At 43.1% G+C, this 12,763-nt stretch overlaps 1 protein-coding gene across 1 annotated transcript; it reads left to right on the top strand.

Moving 5' to 3' along the window:
• Positions 1–2,680: 2,680 nt before the first annotated feature.
• LOC148935052 (uncharacterized) lies at positions 2,681–12,763 on the top strand. Its single transcript, XM_089082368.1, has 2 exons — positions 2,681–4,438; positions 5,025–12,763. Exons 1-2 carry the CDS (start codon positions 4,261–4,263, stop codon positions 5,270–5,272), a joined length of 426 nt encoding a protein of 141 aa, XP_088938494.1. The 5' UTR covers positions 2,681–4,260; the 3' UTR covers positions 5,273–12,763.

The raw sequence follows: 12,763 nt of genomic DNA, 5'->3' as shown, positions 1-12,763 counted from the left end.
ATCAGAAAAAATATTTTCACCACCTTCTCGTAAAGCTAAACCACGCCCATTAGAGAAGAGTAAGAATAAGAATAGAGAAATATAAAAATTATCTAAGCTAATGTCTTTCAATAAAAAGATAAATAAAAAGCCTGCGAAAAAGAATAAAATAATCAAGGAAAAACCAAAACAAAAATCAAAGAAATCTCTGAAGTTCCAATCAATACTTTAGAATCACGAGACCACATTTGGATGAAAAATAATAATATAATATAATATGTTTTGTAAATACAAAAGGAGAACCGGTAGACGAAATAGGTCAAGAATTAATAGAAAGGAAATTATATCAAAGACCTTCAAATTTTAAAGGAATAATGGGACATGTATTAACTATGGACAGGAACAATAAAAAAATATTCGGATTAATAATTAAAGAAGAATTAAATAATAGAATAAGAGAAAATGATATTGTAAACGCCTTTAAAGAATTAAAAAGTGAAATGATACGATCGAATATTTTACACGCAGATATATCGCAGAGTAAAAGTAATATCAATGTGCCATGGTTTAGAATACGCAACATTATGCGATTAACATTCCTAAAATACTAATATACAGATAAACAATATGTAAGGGACAAATATGCATATCGAAACTAGAAGAGAGATTGCATATTATACATGAATGTCATGAATCCAATGTCAGAGGACACAAGGGAATCGCGAAGACAGTGGCGCGGATACGTCACAAATATTGTTGGCATAACATGAAAAAACAAGTTGAAAATTATATTCAAGCTTGCAATAGCTGTCAAAAGAAAAAATTAGTACGCGTAAAAACAAAACAGCCAATGATAATAACCGATATACCTGTCGACGCATTCGACAAAGTTTCAATGGATATTCTAGGACCGCTACCTGTAACAGAAAATGACAATGAATATATTTTAACTATTCAGGATTTGCTAACAAAATATTCCATTGTCGTGCCTCTCGTACAGACAAATTCAAAGGAAATTGCAAAAGCATTTACTAGACGCTTTATCTGTCAATTTGGTAGCCCCAAAGCAATATTGATGGATCAAGGATCAAATTTCACGAGTTCTATGATGAAGAAATTTGCAAAATATTTTAAAATTAAACAATATCGTACATCCGCCTTTCATCCGCAATCAAATGGTTCGATAGAACGAAGTCACCATGTATTAACCGAATATCTAAAGCATTATATTACCAACGAGCGAGATTGGGATAATTGGCTCGAGCATGCTATGTTTTCGTATAATACTAGCGTACACGAGGGAACGAAATTTACTCCTTATGAATTAGTATTTGGAAAAATAGCACGTTTACCTTCTCAAATAAAAAATGATGACGATTTTGAAACTTATAATGATTACGTAAATGAATTAATTGACAAATTAACAGATTTAAGGAAATTGGCAGCATCAAATTTAGGCAACTCTAAAGAACGTTATAAATACTATTATGATCGAAAATTAAAAACACAAAGATATAAGGAGGGAGATTTTATTTATTTATTAAAGCCGAAAAAGAGTCATAAATTTGATGATGAATATACCGGCCCGTACAAAATAATAGAAGTCTTAGAAAATAATAATATAAAAATTTTAATCTCTCGAAATAAAACCAAAATTATACATGTAAATAGAACAAAGCCTGCTCGCATTCCAGATCAGGGATGACGGAGAACGAATTCAATAACGGAATTAAAAAATAATCCGGGAATATTCTACGAAGCGTTAGGCGAGCTGCGCACGTCAGATATATCTTGGAAAATGATAATGTACATCAATTTAGATGATGTCATAGGCGTATCCGAAGGGCTTCAACGTGAAATAAACCGAACGAAACTGCAATGCAACCAAATTCCATATACATGTAGCCTAAACACTCGAAATATAAAATATGTTGAATAAATTATAAAGTTCGGAGACCGAACTTCTCCACGAATGGAGATGTCACGTCCCAGCGCCGAAAGTACCTCTAATCATGTTCAGTGTAAATTTTTCAAAATTTTTAATTATTTATGACGAACTGTGTTAGGAGACAGCACAAACAAACCTTTCCTATACATTTAATAAAAGAATATACCGCTTAAAATTATTTAAAGATTTATACAAAATGGCCGCTCCTTACCACAACCTTATAGCGCTACTACAGCCTTAATGCTCCTAGTAAATTTTCCCTAGAACCTCAATAACAAAAAACAGAACATACTGAAATCACTTCTTCAGACTGTTCAGTAAAGTAACAAAGAAAATAGAGCTTAATATCGCATCCTTATCTAAGCATTTCAACATTAACAACAAAATCTCAACAAATAGTAAATAATGAATAAAAAACAAATGTAGGAAATATAACCTCGCCCACGTAATGCACGAAAACTATAACAAAACATTTACACAATTACACAATTATCGGTACATTGTAATATCTTTATTAACAATTAATAAACAAAATCATATAATTATATAAATAACAAAATACCAACCAATTTCTTTATATCGTCAAATATAACTTCAGAAACTAAGAAACTCTTGTATATCAAACACTTTCACTTTTGTTCCATTTTAATAATAAATATAAAAGTTAATAACAAAATTAATAACAATAGAAAGGATATGAATAAGGAATAAAAGTCATAATGACAATATAACAAAATCCACGACAAAATATTTATTCAACAGTTCATCTGATACATATCCTTATTTCAAGGATAAATTTTGTTGATCTCCTTATATGAATATATTTTCCCTGTATAAATACATTCTCCATCGAAAATCCTTTCGAAAACATAAATATAGTTTGAGGTTACGATTCTTAATTCTCAAGATATAAACAAAATTAAGGGTATATGAAAGCACACACACCGTCATATACATATATACATATATATGTACATTATACATTTCCTTATAAGATATAGTTTTTTTTATGAAATTATATAAACAACCCCGATAGAAACATATTTTATCTCAGAAAAGAAATTCTACGATTTAAATTTCGTTTAATAAAATTTATAAATAAATGAATTATTATATTAACAAATAATTATTATGAAAGATTTGGACAACACACAGGAAATCCTGCAACTTATCTCATTACACATATCTACCTAACTCGTACCGTTTAGAAGATATTTAAACAATTATAAACTTCCTTACATACACTTACCTCAAAAACTCAAATCAGCAGGCAAATCTCCATATATAAACCAGTTCAACTTCTAGAAACCTTCATTCTAGACTTATATTTATAACTGTTACTTCCCTTTTTTCATTAACACTAATCCTATGGCTATGACAAAAATTTTGAATATTAATATGCATGGAAAACTACCCTAACGATTCAACCAATCACAATCAGAGCCATTTTGTACCTGAAAACATTTAATAAATAATGTATTACAAATGTAAAAAGAGTTATACTGATATATTTTAGATAGAGCATAAGAGCATATTCGATTTTCCATCTACTTCGCGTTTCATCTGAAGAAAAATGCTGCTGAAACCACTGCAATGATTTGTGCTGCGTATGGAGAGAACGCTGAAAGTCATACTACATGTAAAAGATGATATCAAAAATTTCGCCAAGAAGATTTCAGTCTTGAAGATAAACCGCGTGCTGGACGCCCTCAAAAGATTGAAACGGACGAATTGCAAGCACTGCTGAACATAAACTCTGCGCAAACTGAAAAAGAGCTTGCAAAACAGCTTGGCGTTACGCAGCAAACCATTTCCGTATGTTTACATATGATGGGAAAGGTTCAGAAGGAAGGCAGATGGGTTCCGTATGAATTGTCCGAAGAAAACAAAAATCGTCGGTGTGACACTGCACTCATTTTGCTTTCAAAGTTCCGGAAAAAAGATTTTCTGCACAAAATCATTACAGGCGATGAAAAGTGGATTCTTTATGATAACCCTAAACGTAGAAAATCATGAGTTGACCCTGGTAAACCTTCGACATCGACGTCAATATCCACGCCAAGAAGGTTTTGCTCTGTATCTGGTGGGATTGGAAAGGTGTGTTGTATTTGTTACGTCAAGACCGCGGGAGCCCTTCCGATAAGCTCAGCGGCAAATTATTGAGAACGCTCCCGAAGAATTTCAGCAAATTACGCGGCTGACCTTGCGATTAAACCGATGTCGAGTAATTATTTGACCGTGAGCGGATCAGTGAGACGGAGAAATTGGTTAGCCGGCGCGATAAAATGCCGTTGGGAGCGGGATTCGTCTCGTCAAGGTAATATCGTCCGCAGATGTTTTCTATGGTGTTACCTAATTCCCTGAGTACTTCCAGAGATACGACAAAAACCTCGGTGCATTCGGTAAAGCTCGATGTCACGGACTATCACGAGACTGGTACGGCAGCTATCACAATGATCCCGGGCGGAAGTGTACCCAAACTAAAACGCGTGGGCCAGTTCCAGGCGATACGTAAGCGTCCCTTCTGGTATTTCCTCCTTGCATCGAAAGCACAGATATTCGGCACTGTTAGGGAACGATTCGGCGGTAGTGTCGTTTACGCGTCGATATCCAAATGTGGTAAGGCAACGCACCGTACTCATACGATATTTGTATACGGCGGCTGGGTGAGTGCGTGAGTCTCGTGGCTCGAAGAAATAAGGCGGGCACATTACGTCAAATGACGGGCGTTACGTGGCGAATATTCAACGTTAATAATATTTCGAAACTAGAATATTTCTATACGCAACGGTAAAGCGGCTCAAAACCCTGCATGCCTTAAAGGAAAGTAGCAAGGGAGGCAAAAAAAAAAGAGGTCGATCGTAAAACCTTTCCGGTTGAGTGATGCGACTATGCGGCGGTCGCTCGACGCGAATGATGTAACCCGAAAGAATCCTGAGCGCGACGAGTATACTTATATTCGTTTACATCTAATTTTCTTATACGTACTCTATATTTCACTGGTGTAAACGTATGCCCGATGGGAAAACGCGAAAGCAACCGGGAATAAAACTCAATGCATAATTCTCACTTACCTTTCGGTGTTTGCTCTACGCAGATACTCTTCGAGGGAGATACGTGGTCGAAAACTGCTTCCTTGGTAAGTTGCTACGGGGACGGATGGGGTTGGTTCCAGAGGCGATCATGCACGAGGAGTTCGTACTCGTCGTCGTAAGTCACTCCTTCGCCGATGATTGCGTTGTGGTCGTAAATCGCAGCCACGTGAAGGTCGTATTCGAGTCGCCGAAGTGCGTTGTTACGATCCGCGCGATTCTTCCGCGATTTAGGCATACGGGCGAGTGTTAATTTATTAAAGCGATGAGGTTGAGAAATGTTGCGAAGAGACGTTGTAATAGCAGCGTCACTTCGGATAGAAGACTACCGCGTGCTCGAAGTCCGTTGTTCCCTTCGTGGTAAGTGCGTACTCCGCACAACACCTTGGCCCGGTGACAGAACGGAATTCTCGCTTTAGCCACTAATTATTCGATAAAAGAAGACTTGAGTTATTATGAACGCCCGTTGCCTCTTTAACCTTGCGAACACATCCGTTATTATCGGAATCTCGGAGACAAGGGATGAGGTAATGAAGAACACGTGGCGTTAAGTAAAAATCGATATATTTAGATATTCACTGAATTTACTTACACTCACGAACAAGATGGTACGGAATACTAATATTATATATATTAAACTAGAAATTGAAATATTAATAGCTAGGATTTGAACTAAATCTAGAGATTGAAATACACTTAGACTTGAACGAGACAAGGATTTAAGAACGACGCTCGCACGGTGTTCACTGATGAGCGTGTTCGACAAGAGCGTTCGAGTATGGCCGCGCGTTGTAGCAAGTGCCTGCGGCGGCGCTGTTGCGCAACATGGCGGTAGCGTGGGTACGCCAACGCACGTAGCGTTGGCGGCGGCATAGACTATAGAGCTAGGCTAGATGTGCATATCTATGGCGGTCGTTGGTCGGCTAATCAGCGCGTGGCTGACTGGAGATGATGCGCGTAACAGTAACGCGAGCTTTATTGTAATAATCTTACAATTAATTAGATTGATATCGTTATCGTTAACATGATTTTGTTATTAATGTAAGTGTTATATTTAACATGCTAATTATTAATCTGACTATTATCATTAAATTTATTATTAATTATTAACTATTAACCTATTAGTATTATGGTGTTTGTATACACCAATGTGGTGGTTCGTATATCCACCAATGAAAACGTTGTGAATCTGCTGAGTCTCCGGCGCAGCCAGTCCGCTGTCTGCTTCTCGAGTACAAAGCGGAATGGGCGACGGGGAAAGGAAAGTTGTTCGTGCTGGTTCCCAGAAATAGGCGATTCTCATAAGTACATTTTATACATCTTTAATATAGAGAAAGACGTCGTGTACATTAATGGCGCGGCGTGGGAGTCTGAGTCCCCCGCGTATACGAGGTGCCTCCGGTGGTGACCGGGGCGCGTGGTTCCTCTCTGTACCGTTGCGCGCGTCTCTCGCGGGCACCGGCTCCGCCGTGGTGAGGCGTCTTGGTTCGGGTCGTTAGAGCGACTTCGATGGATGGCGAGGCCTCGGTCTGAGAGGCGGCGTGGAACGACGACTACCGGTGGTCTCGGCGGGGCGTTCCCCGCGTGATGCTCTCCAGGTCCAGGGGTATGAGGCGCCACGGAGTGCTGGTGGGCTCCGGTCGTAGTCCAGTGAAGCCTGGGACGGATGGGCAACGATGTGCCGCAATCTGCGGCGAGAACCTCGCCCGTTGCGGGGTGATTGGTTCGCCGCGTGCGTCCCTGCGGGCCGGAAAGTGGATGCTGCGGTCCGGCGTAGGCGGACAAGTCCGCGGAGCTGCTGCGCTCGGACGCGGTGGCGTCCGCGATGTTGGGCCGGACGTGTGGCTGTCGGCCGATGAGGAGGAAGTCGAGAGGGCGCCAAACAGCTCGACTAATCGGTCTCGCTCTGAGGTCGTGGGGCGACGTTCGCTCCTTCGCGCTGGCGGCGCGGGCTCTGGTCGGCGCGGTGTGGCCGGTGTCGGTGCCTGGCCGTCTCGTCGTCCTCCCAGCCGTGAAGTCCGCTCTGCGCTAGTCCTGGCGGCGGGGGTAGGCCTCCTCGCGGTGATGGCGGCCAGTAGGCTGCTAGGGCACGGGCGGATGCGGCTGCGAGGTCGGCGGCTGTGAAGAGGTGGCTGCGACGTGGTGGCGGAGTCTGATCCTTGGCGGCGTACTCCGGCGTCGTCTCCGCGGCGTGGCCTTCCTCCGGAATCTGCGGTGGCTCGTTCAGGTGCCTCTCGGCAGGGATGCCTAGAGTCCCGCCCAACGGCGTGAACGGCCGCTGAGGAGAGTTCGGCGAGAGGAGGCACGGCGTGAACGGCCGCGTCGGAGGGTGAGGAGCCCCTCTATGGCGTGAACGGCCACCGAGGGGAGAGTACGACCTGTGAAGAGTCGGTAACGCCAGTCGCAAAAGGCCGTGTAATTTGACCGCAAACGGTCGGACCTCAGTGTCTCTTTAGCCGTGTACGGGCCCCAGAGCGCACTGAGTAGTGTCGGTTGCTGGTGCTGGCCGCTCTTATATAGCGGCCGTGTGGTCTTCCGCGCACGAGTTGATGATTGTCCGGGTGGCCATCTCATGGCGAGCGCGTGTATCACTCTCGTGCACGGGCGGGCCCTACGGCTTTCCGCGCACGAGCAGACGGTCGGATGGCTGGCCATCTCGTGGCGAGCGTGTGTCACTCCCGTGCGCGGGCCCACGGTGTCGGCGCGTGGCAGCGCGGCGGCGCGCGCCGGCGCGCTCGTTGCTGGGCCAGAGTGGCGGTGACCGCCACAGTATTATTATTATTTAACGGTGTAAATTAGCGGCAGTGATTATGCTATGAGTAAGGAAGGTGGTAATTGTTACTATTTATTATTTTATTTATTATTATTATTTAATTTTATTACTTGTTTTAGGAAAAATGCTTACTATTATCGGTTATTTAATAATTTGCAACCTGTGAGATTGCCTATATAATACTTATATTTACTATGTGTGCTGGCGGTAAGGCGCATCACGTGGTACGTCGACGGCAGGAGACCCGGTTGTTGCCAACTTCGGCGGTTAGAATAATGCCGCTTCTGCGCAGGTGGGATAAAAAGGAGAAGGAAAAATTTTTTTTTACCCGTTGGCTCTCCTGACGTCACACACCTGAAGACCTGGATCGACTCAGGGATCATATTATGTTTCCTGTAGAGAAACCTTCGATGCTTAATACAATTGCGCGTGGCGCAATGGGCCGAGAAATACCCAAAGGATCTATAGCAATGCTTAATCTCTTGGACGAAGCCTCACTAGACCATATCGCAGAGAACGCAGGCAGAAAACTCTGGGATGGTTTTATCACATTTGGATCGGCAAGCGCTGGTGTCTTGGCATTATTCATAATTGGCAGAACTATTAAACTATTAGTGAACACAATAATCCATGGTTATGCTCTATACTCGATCTATGGTTGGAGTATCCATTTAATCGGAGCTATCTGATCGTCAGTAACTCACCTCCTGCTATTCCTGGGAAAATCCAGCAAGACTAAGGTAACGAACGAGGAAGAAAGACGGCAAGAAGAAGCATCAGCTCCGATCCCCCAAGAAAAGGATAGTGAAGTGAAAACAGTGCCGGAACAATCGTACACAGAATTGCGAAAATTTCTCCACGAAAACGAATGTAAGAAATACTAAGTTAAGCGTTGTTATAAAGTAATGTAAAAATTGTATCTCCTAAAACCTTTAGGTAGTATCTTAGCTAATATTTGATCATTTATGATATATACTTTTATACCTTTTTGTACTTAGGATTAAGATGAAAAATGTCGGTCGAGTGCCCTCCATTTCTATTATAAGGGGGGGGGAGTGTCACGTCTGTCGCGTCAGAATAAATGAATTAATTAATAATTTTATTTCCTATTGTAAAGGTATTACCCTTTTCAATTTTACAATGATAAATCTTTATAACATGAAGCAAAGAACCGACGTGGTACGTCCCTGGGCTACCGCGAGTCCCACCATGGCGATCCTCTAGCCTCCCATGCGAGCGCCGCACCCCCACCACCAGCGCCTCCCATATCGAGCGTGCATCCCACCATAGCGTCGCCGCAGTTTCGAGCCGCCGAATCGAAGCACTTCAGTGCACGGCCGACTGTGTGCAGTTCATCTCGCGAATCCGACTGGAGAGGACCTCCAGTCCGTGAACTCCCTCTTCTAAGTCGATTCCAATTCTAGTATTAAGAAAATTCAATTCCAATTCTAGTATTAAGAAAGTTCGATTCCAATTCTAGTATTAAGAAGTAACTCGAATTCAATCTCAAATCAATTCCAATTCTATCGTAGTGCTAGAATCTAACGTCATCCAGTTTAATTTCGAGCTCTTATAAATCTAATTTTAAACGTGTTTTACAATTTAATCAATCTTTGTATCAATTAATTTTGTATTTGAATAAAAATACCTTACAATATATAAGTGAAAAGTGATTGGTGTGTGTCAAACAATTAATAAATCCCAATCCTTTCACCCATCCTAGCGAAACGTACAATCGACAGAGTTCGCGAGGTAGAGTGACCGCGCGTAATTTAATCAAATAATAAGCGACCCGGGAAACCGTGCTTGCTCTCTTGGCTAGCAGGTTGTGCGTCCACCCGCACTACTCCCCAAGAGAGGTACCGCTTCTCACGCATTTTAATTCGTCAAATTATAAGATATCTGACAATCTGTCCCGCCTCTTGGCTAGCAAGTTGTGCGTCCACCCGCACTACTCCCCACAGGTTCTCATCGCGATAGAAAGCTTAATCTTTTATTCGTAATTTGTAAGGGAAGCAACATTTCCCTTCATGGTCACTCTCGATGCCGAATAAACGCAAAAACCCCGCCGGACGTCAGCGTGCGATTCGTCGAACTCTATATGAAATTAAATCCGCGCTCACCGGTGACTTGAGTGAATTGCTCGGGTGCGAAGAAATCTACCAACCAGAATACGAAGGACATTTCAAGAATAACCTGTGGGCTCCAAGTCCCCCGAATCCAGCAACGTTGCCTCCAGACGCCCCGCATCCTAGTGTGCATCCTGAGACTCGCCAGGCCAGCAACGAGAATTAAAAGTCCGAAAGTCCGAATCCAGGAACCGGGTCAACGAAAGGTAGGTGAATTCCATTTTCTATTTGTGAATTGCGTTATGTGCAGACAATCGGAAGGCTCACGTCAAAGGAAAACACATTCGGCCGCCGTCATTAATCATCAATAAGTATCTCTCGGTGTGTAGTCGAATTCGGGTATGGTCTTGTCGGCATAGCTACCGATACAAATTCCGCCAACCTCATATGTTTAGAGTGCAAATCCCGGTATAATCTCAATTATGAGATTCCACTACAATTCGCAGCTATCTTAAGGCATTACATTAATGTTGGGACTACTCGGAAAGAAAGGCTTTGCAATTTTTGCGGTACTGAATTAGCTCTCTGGCGTGAGGTAACCGACTGCGATCCCTGCTCCGAAGCATTTGTGGCATTCTTAGAATATTTACGCGAAGAAAATACTTCTTTTTATGCACTGCCAAATCCTATCGTTATTGACATAGATGCAGAGATAGGACTGCATGATATTATTTTCTGTAGGAGACTATCGACCTTTTTACACGGTCTACACGCTCGCAATTCATATCAATAATCCAGTCAAATTCATCTGTAAAAACCAACACGCAGCCCAGTGCGAGCAGACTCGCCTCACGCGTAGCACGTCTCGCTTGCGACGTAACAATAAATTGATGACAGCGGTGGGATAGATACATTTTTGGGTATTCCACTACGCCGCTTATCGAACCTGGTAGACCACTCCCGTCGGTTCGATTAAATTTCGTATCCGAATGAGTCGTAACACTACTATAAATCGAACGATAATCGTCATCACTAACATTTCGCACGCGTAAAAGAAACCGTTACTTCTCACTTTAATTATTAATGCAACGGATCACTGTCAAGCCCGCGAAAATCGATATGAATACGCGACAAGGCGCAAAGAAACCTCTTTCGGAAGAGGAGCTGGAGCGCGTTCGCGTCGCGCAGGAAGAAACCAGCGCTAAATTACAAGCCGATTCGGAGGCTCTGGTTCGCGAGCGAACAGAATGCTAAGCGGAACTCCGCGCATTGCGTGAAGAGAGGTGCAATGCCAAAAATAGTAACACGATGCTCCGCGAAATGATGGAAGCTCTTACCATTTTACGAGGCGATTTCAATTCATTACGACGAGAAGTAGATACACGCCGTGAACCTGCAGAATGCCGATCGGGGCAACGTTTTTCAGAACCGCCCGTATTAATAAGCAAACTGAATGATTCGATATCTGAGCTTCCGCCTGCTCCTAAAATTACATACCGAGAGGCGACCGAATTTGTACCATATTTCGATGGATATAATATTCCCCTCTCGAAATTCTTAAGCGCATGCCGTCAAGCCCGCAATATACTTCCTGCTAATTACGAAAAATCGTTGACGCGTCTCTTATAGCAAAACTTCGCGGCCGAGCGCATTCGGCAGTAGCAGACGAGCCGTGCGACTCGGTAACTCAATTATTCGACCTTTTGGTAGGAGCGTTTGGGTCATTTAAAACAGTCGCGCAGTACAGAGGAGAATTAACCGCGATACACCTGGGAGCTCGTGATATATTCTCGATTACATAGACAGCGTCAAAGAATTACGTGCGGCCATCCGAGACGGAGAACGTCGTGCTCGAGGCTTTCTCGATAATCAGACAACAAAGGAGATTGATGATCTCACCGCTCAGAGTTTTTGTGAGGGACTCCCAACGGTATACAGATTACAGCTCAAACCCGAACATTACCATTGTCCGTCCGATGCTTTTGCCGCTGCCAAGACAATCGCCAAGAGGGAAGAATTAGAAAAACAACGATATGGTAATCAGCCGGACAACAGATTAGACAGCGCCCGCATATCTCCGATACCGCGACAAACATCCGGGCACTACATTTCCCGTACACATCAAGATAACGCGCAACGATACCCGGACTCACCGCGTCGCAGAGAAAACAATCCCAAAAGGGCGTATGCGGATACACCGCCCGTGATATCACAATCTTATACAAACAATAGTCGCGCCGCCCGCCCGACGTATGCCGATAAGACTGGCTCGTTTCAGCGAAGCAACGACAACTCGCGCGTCGTTGAAAATCAACGACAAACTAAATGGTGCAGATACTGCAAAAACCCGGGGCACGAGTCGACGAGTGTAGAAAAAGGCAATACTATAACGAGCGCCAGTCGGGAAACGCGAACGATTCGCCCCGCAGACAGGACGCGGCGAGGGCGGATCAGCCGCGACCAACGCGTCCAATAAACTTAATAAATCCGACGGAAAATACAAACAAGCGCGAACAATCAAAAATCAGAATAGTCACTTTAAACGAATTCAGTCACGCGCCAACGGTAAGCGTATCTATCGATGGGTTGTTACCCCGCGTAAGATTTATGGTAGACATCGGGGCCGCCCCCAATTTAATAAAGAAACTTAATGTACGGGATGAGACAGAAATAATGAAACATGACCTGCTGTTCCTTAGTGGCATAACAGAAGGTACCATCCCTACTTTGGGGTCAATCAATACGACATTTCTCGGAAAAAAAATTAAATTACATCTTGTGCCGAACGACTTTCCAATAGAACAGGAAGGGATCCTAGGATCCGAATTCCTACGCGATAACGCCACGATAGACTTCGCAAAGAAAGTCGTAATATGGCAAGGGATCCCCTTGCCCTTTTCGC

This window comes from Pogonomyrmex barbatus, unplaced genomic scaffold, assembly GCF_055798465.1.
Source record: "Pogonomyrmex barbatus isolate J1 unplaced genomic scaffold, ASM5579846v1 scaffold6, whole genome shotgun sequence".
NCBI lineage: Eukaryota > Metazoa > Arthropoda > Insecta > Hymenoptera > Formicidae > Pogonomyrmex > Pogonomyrmex barbatus.
This window is presented reverse-complemented; position numbering and strand designations above follow the sequence as displayed.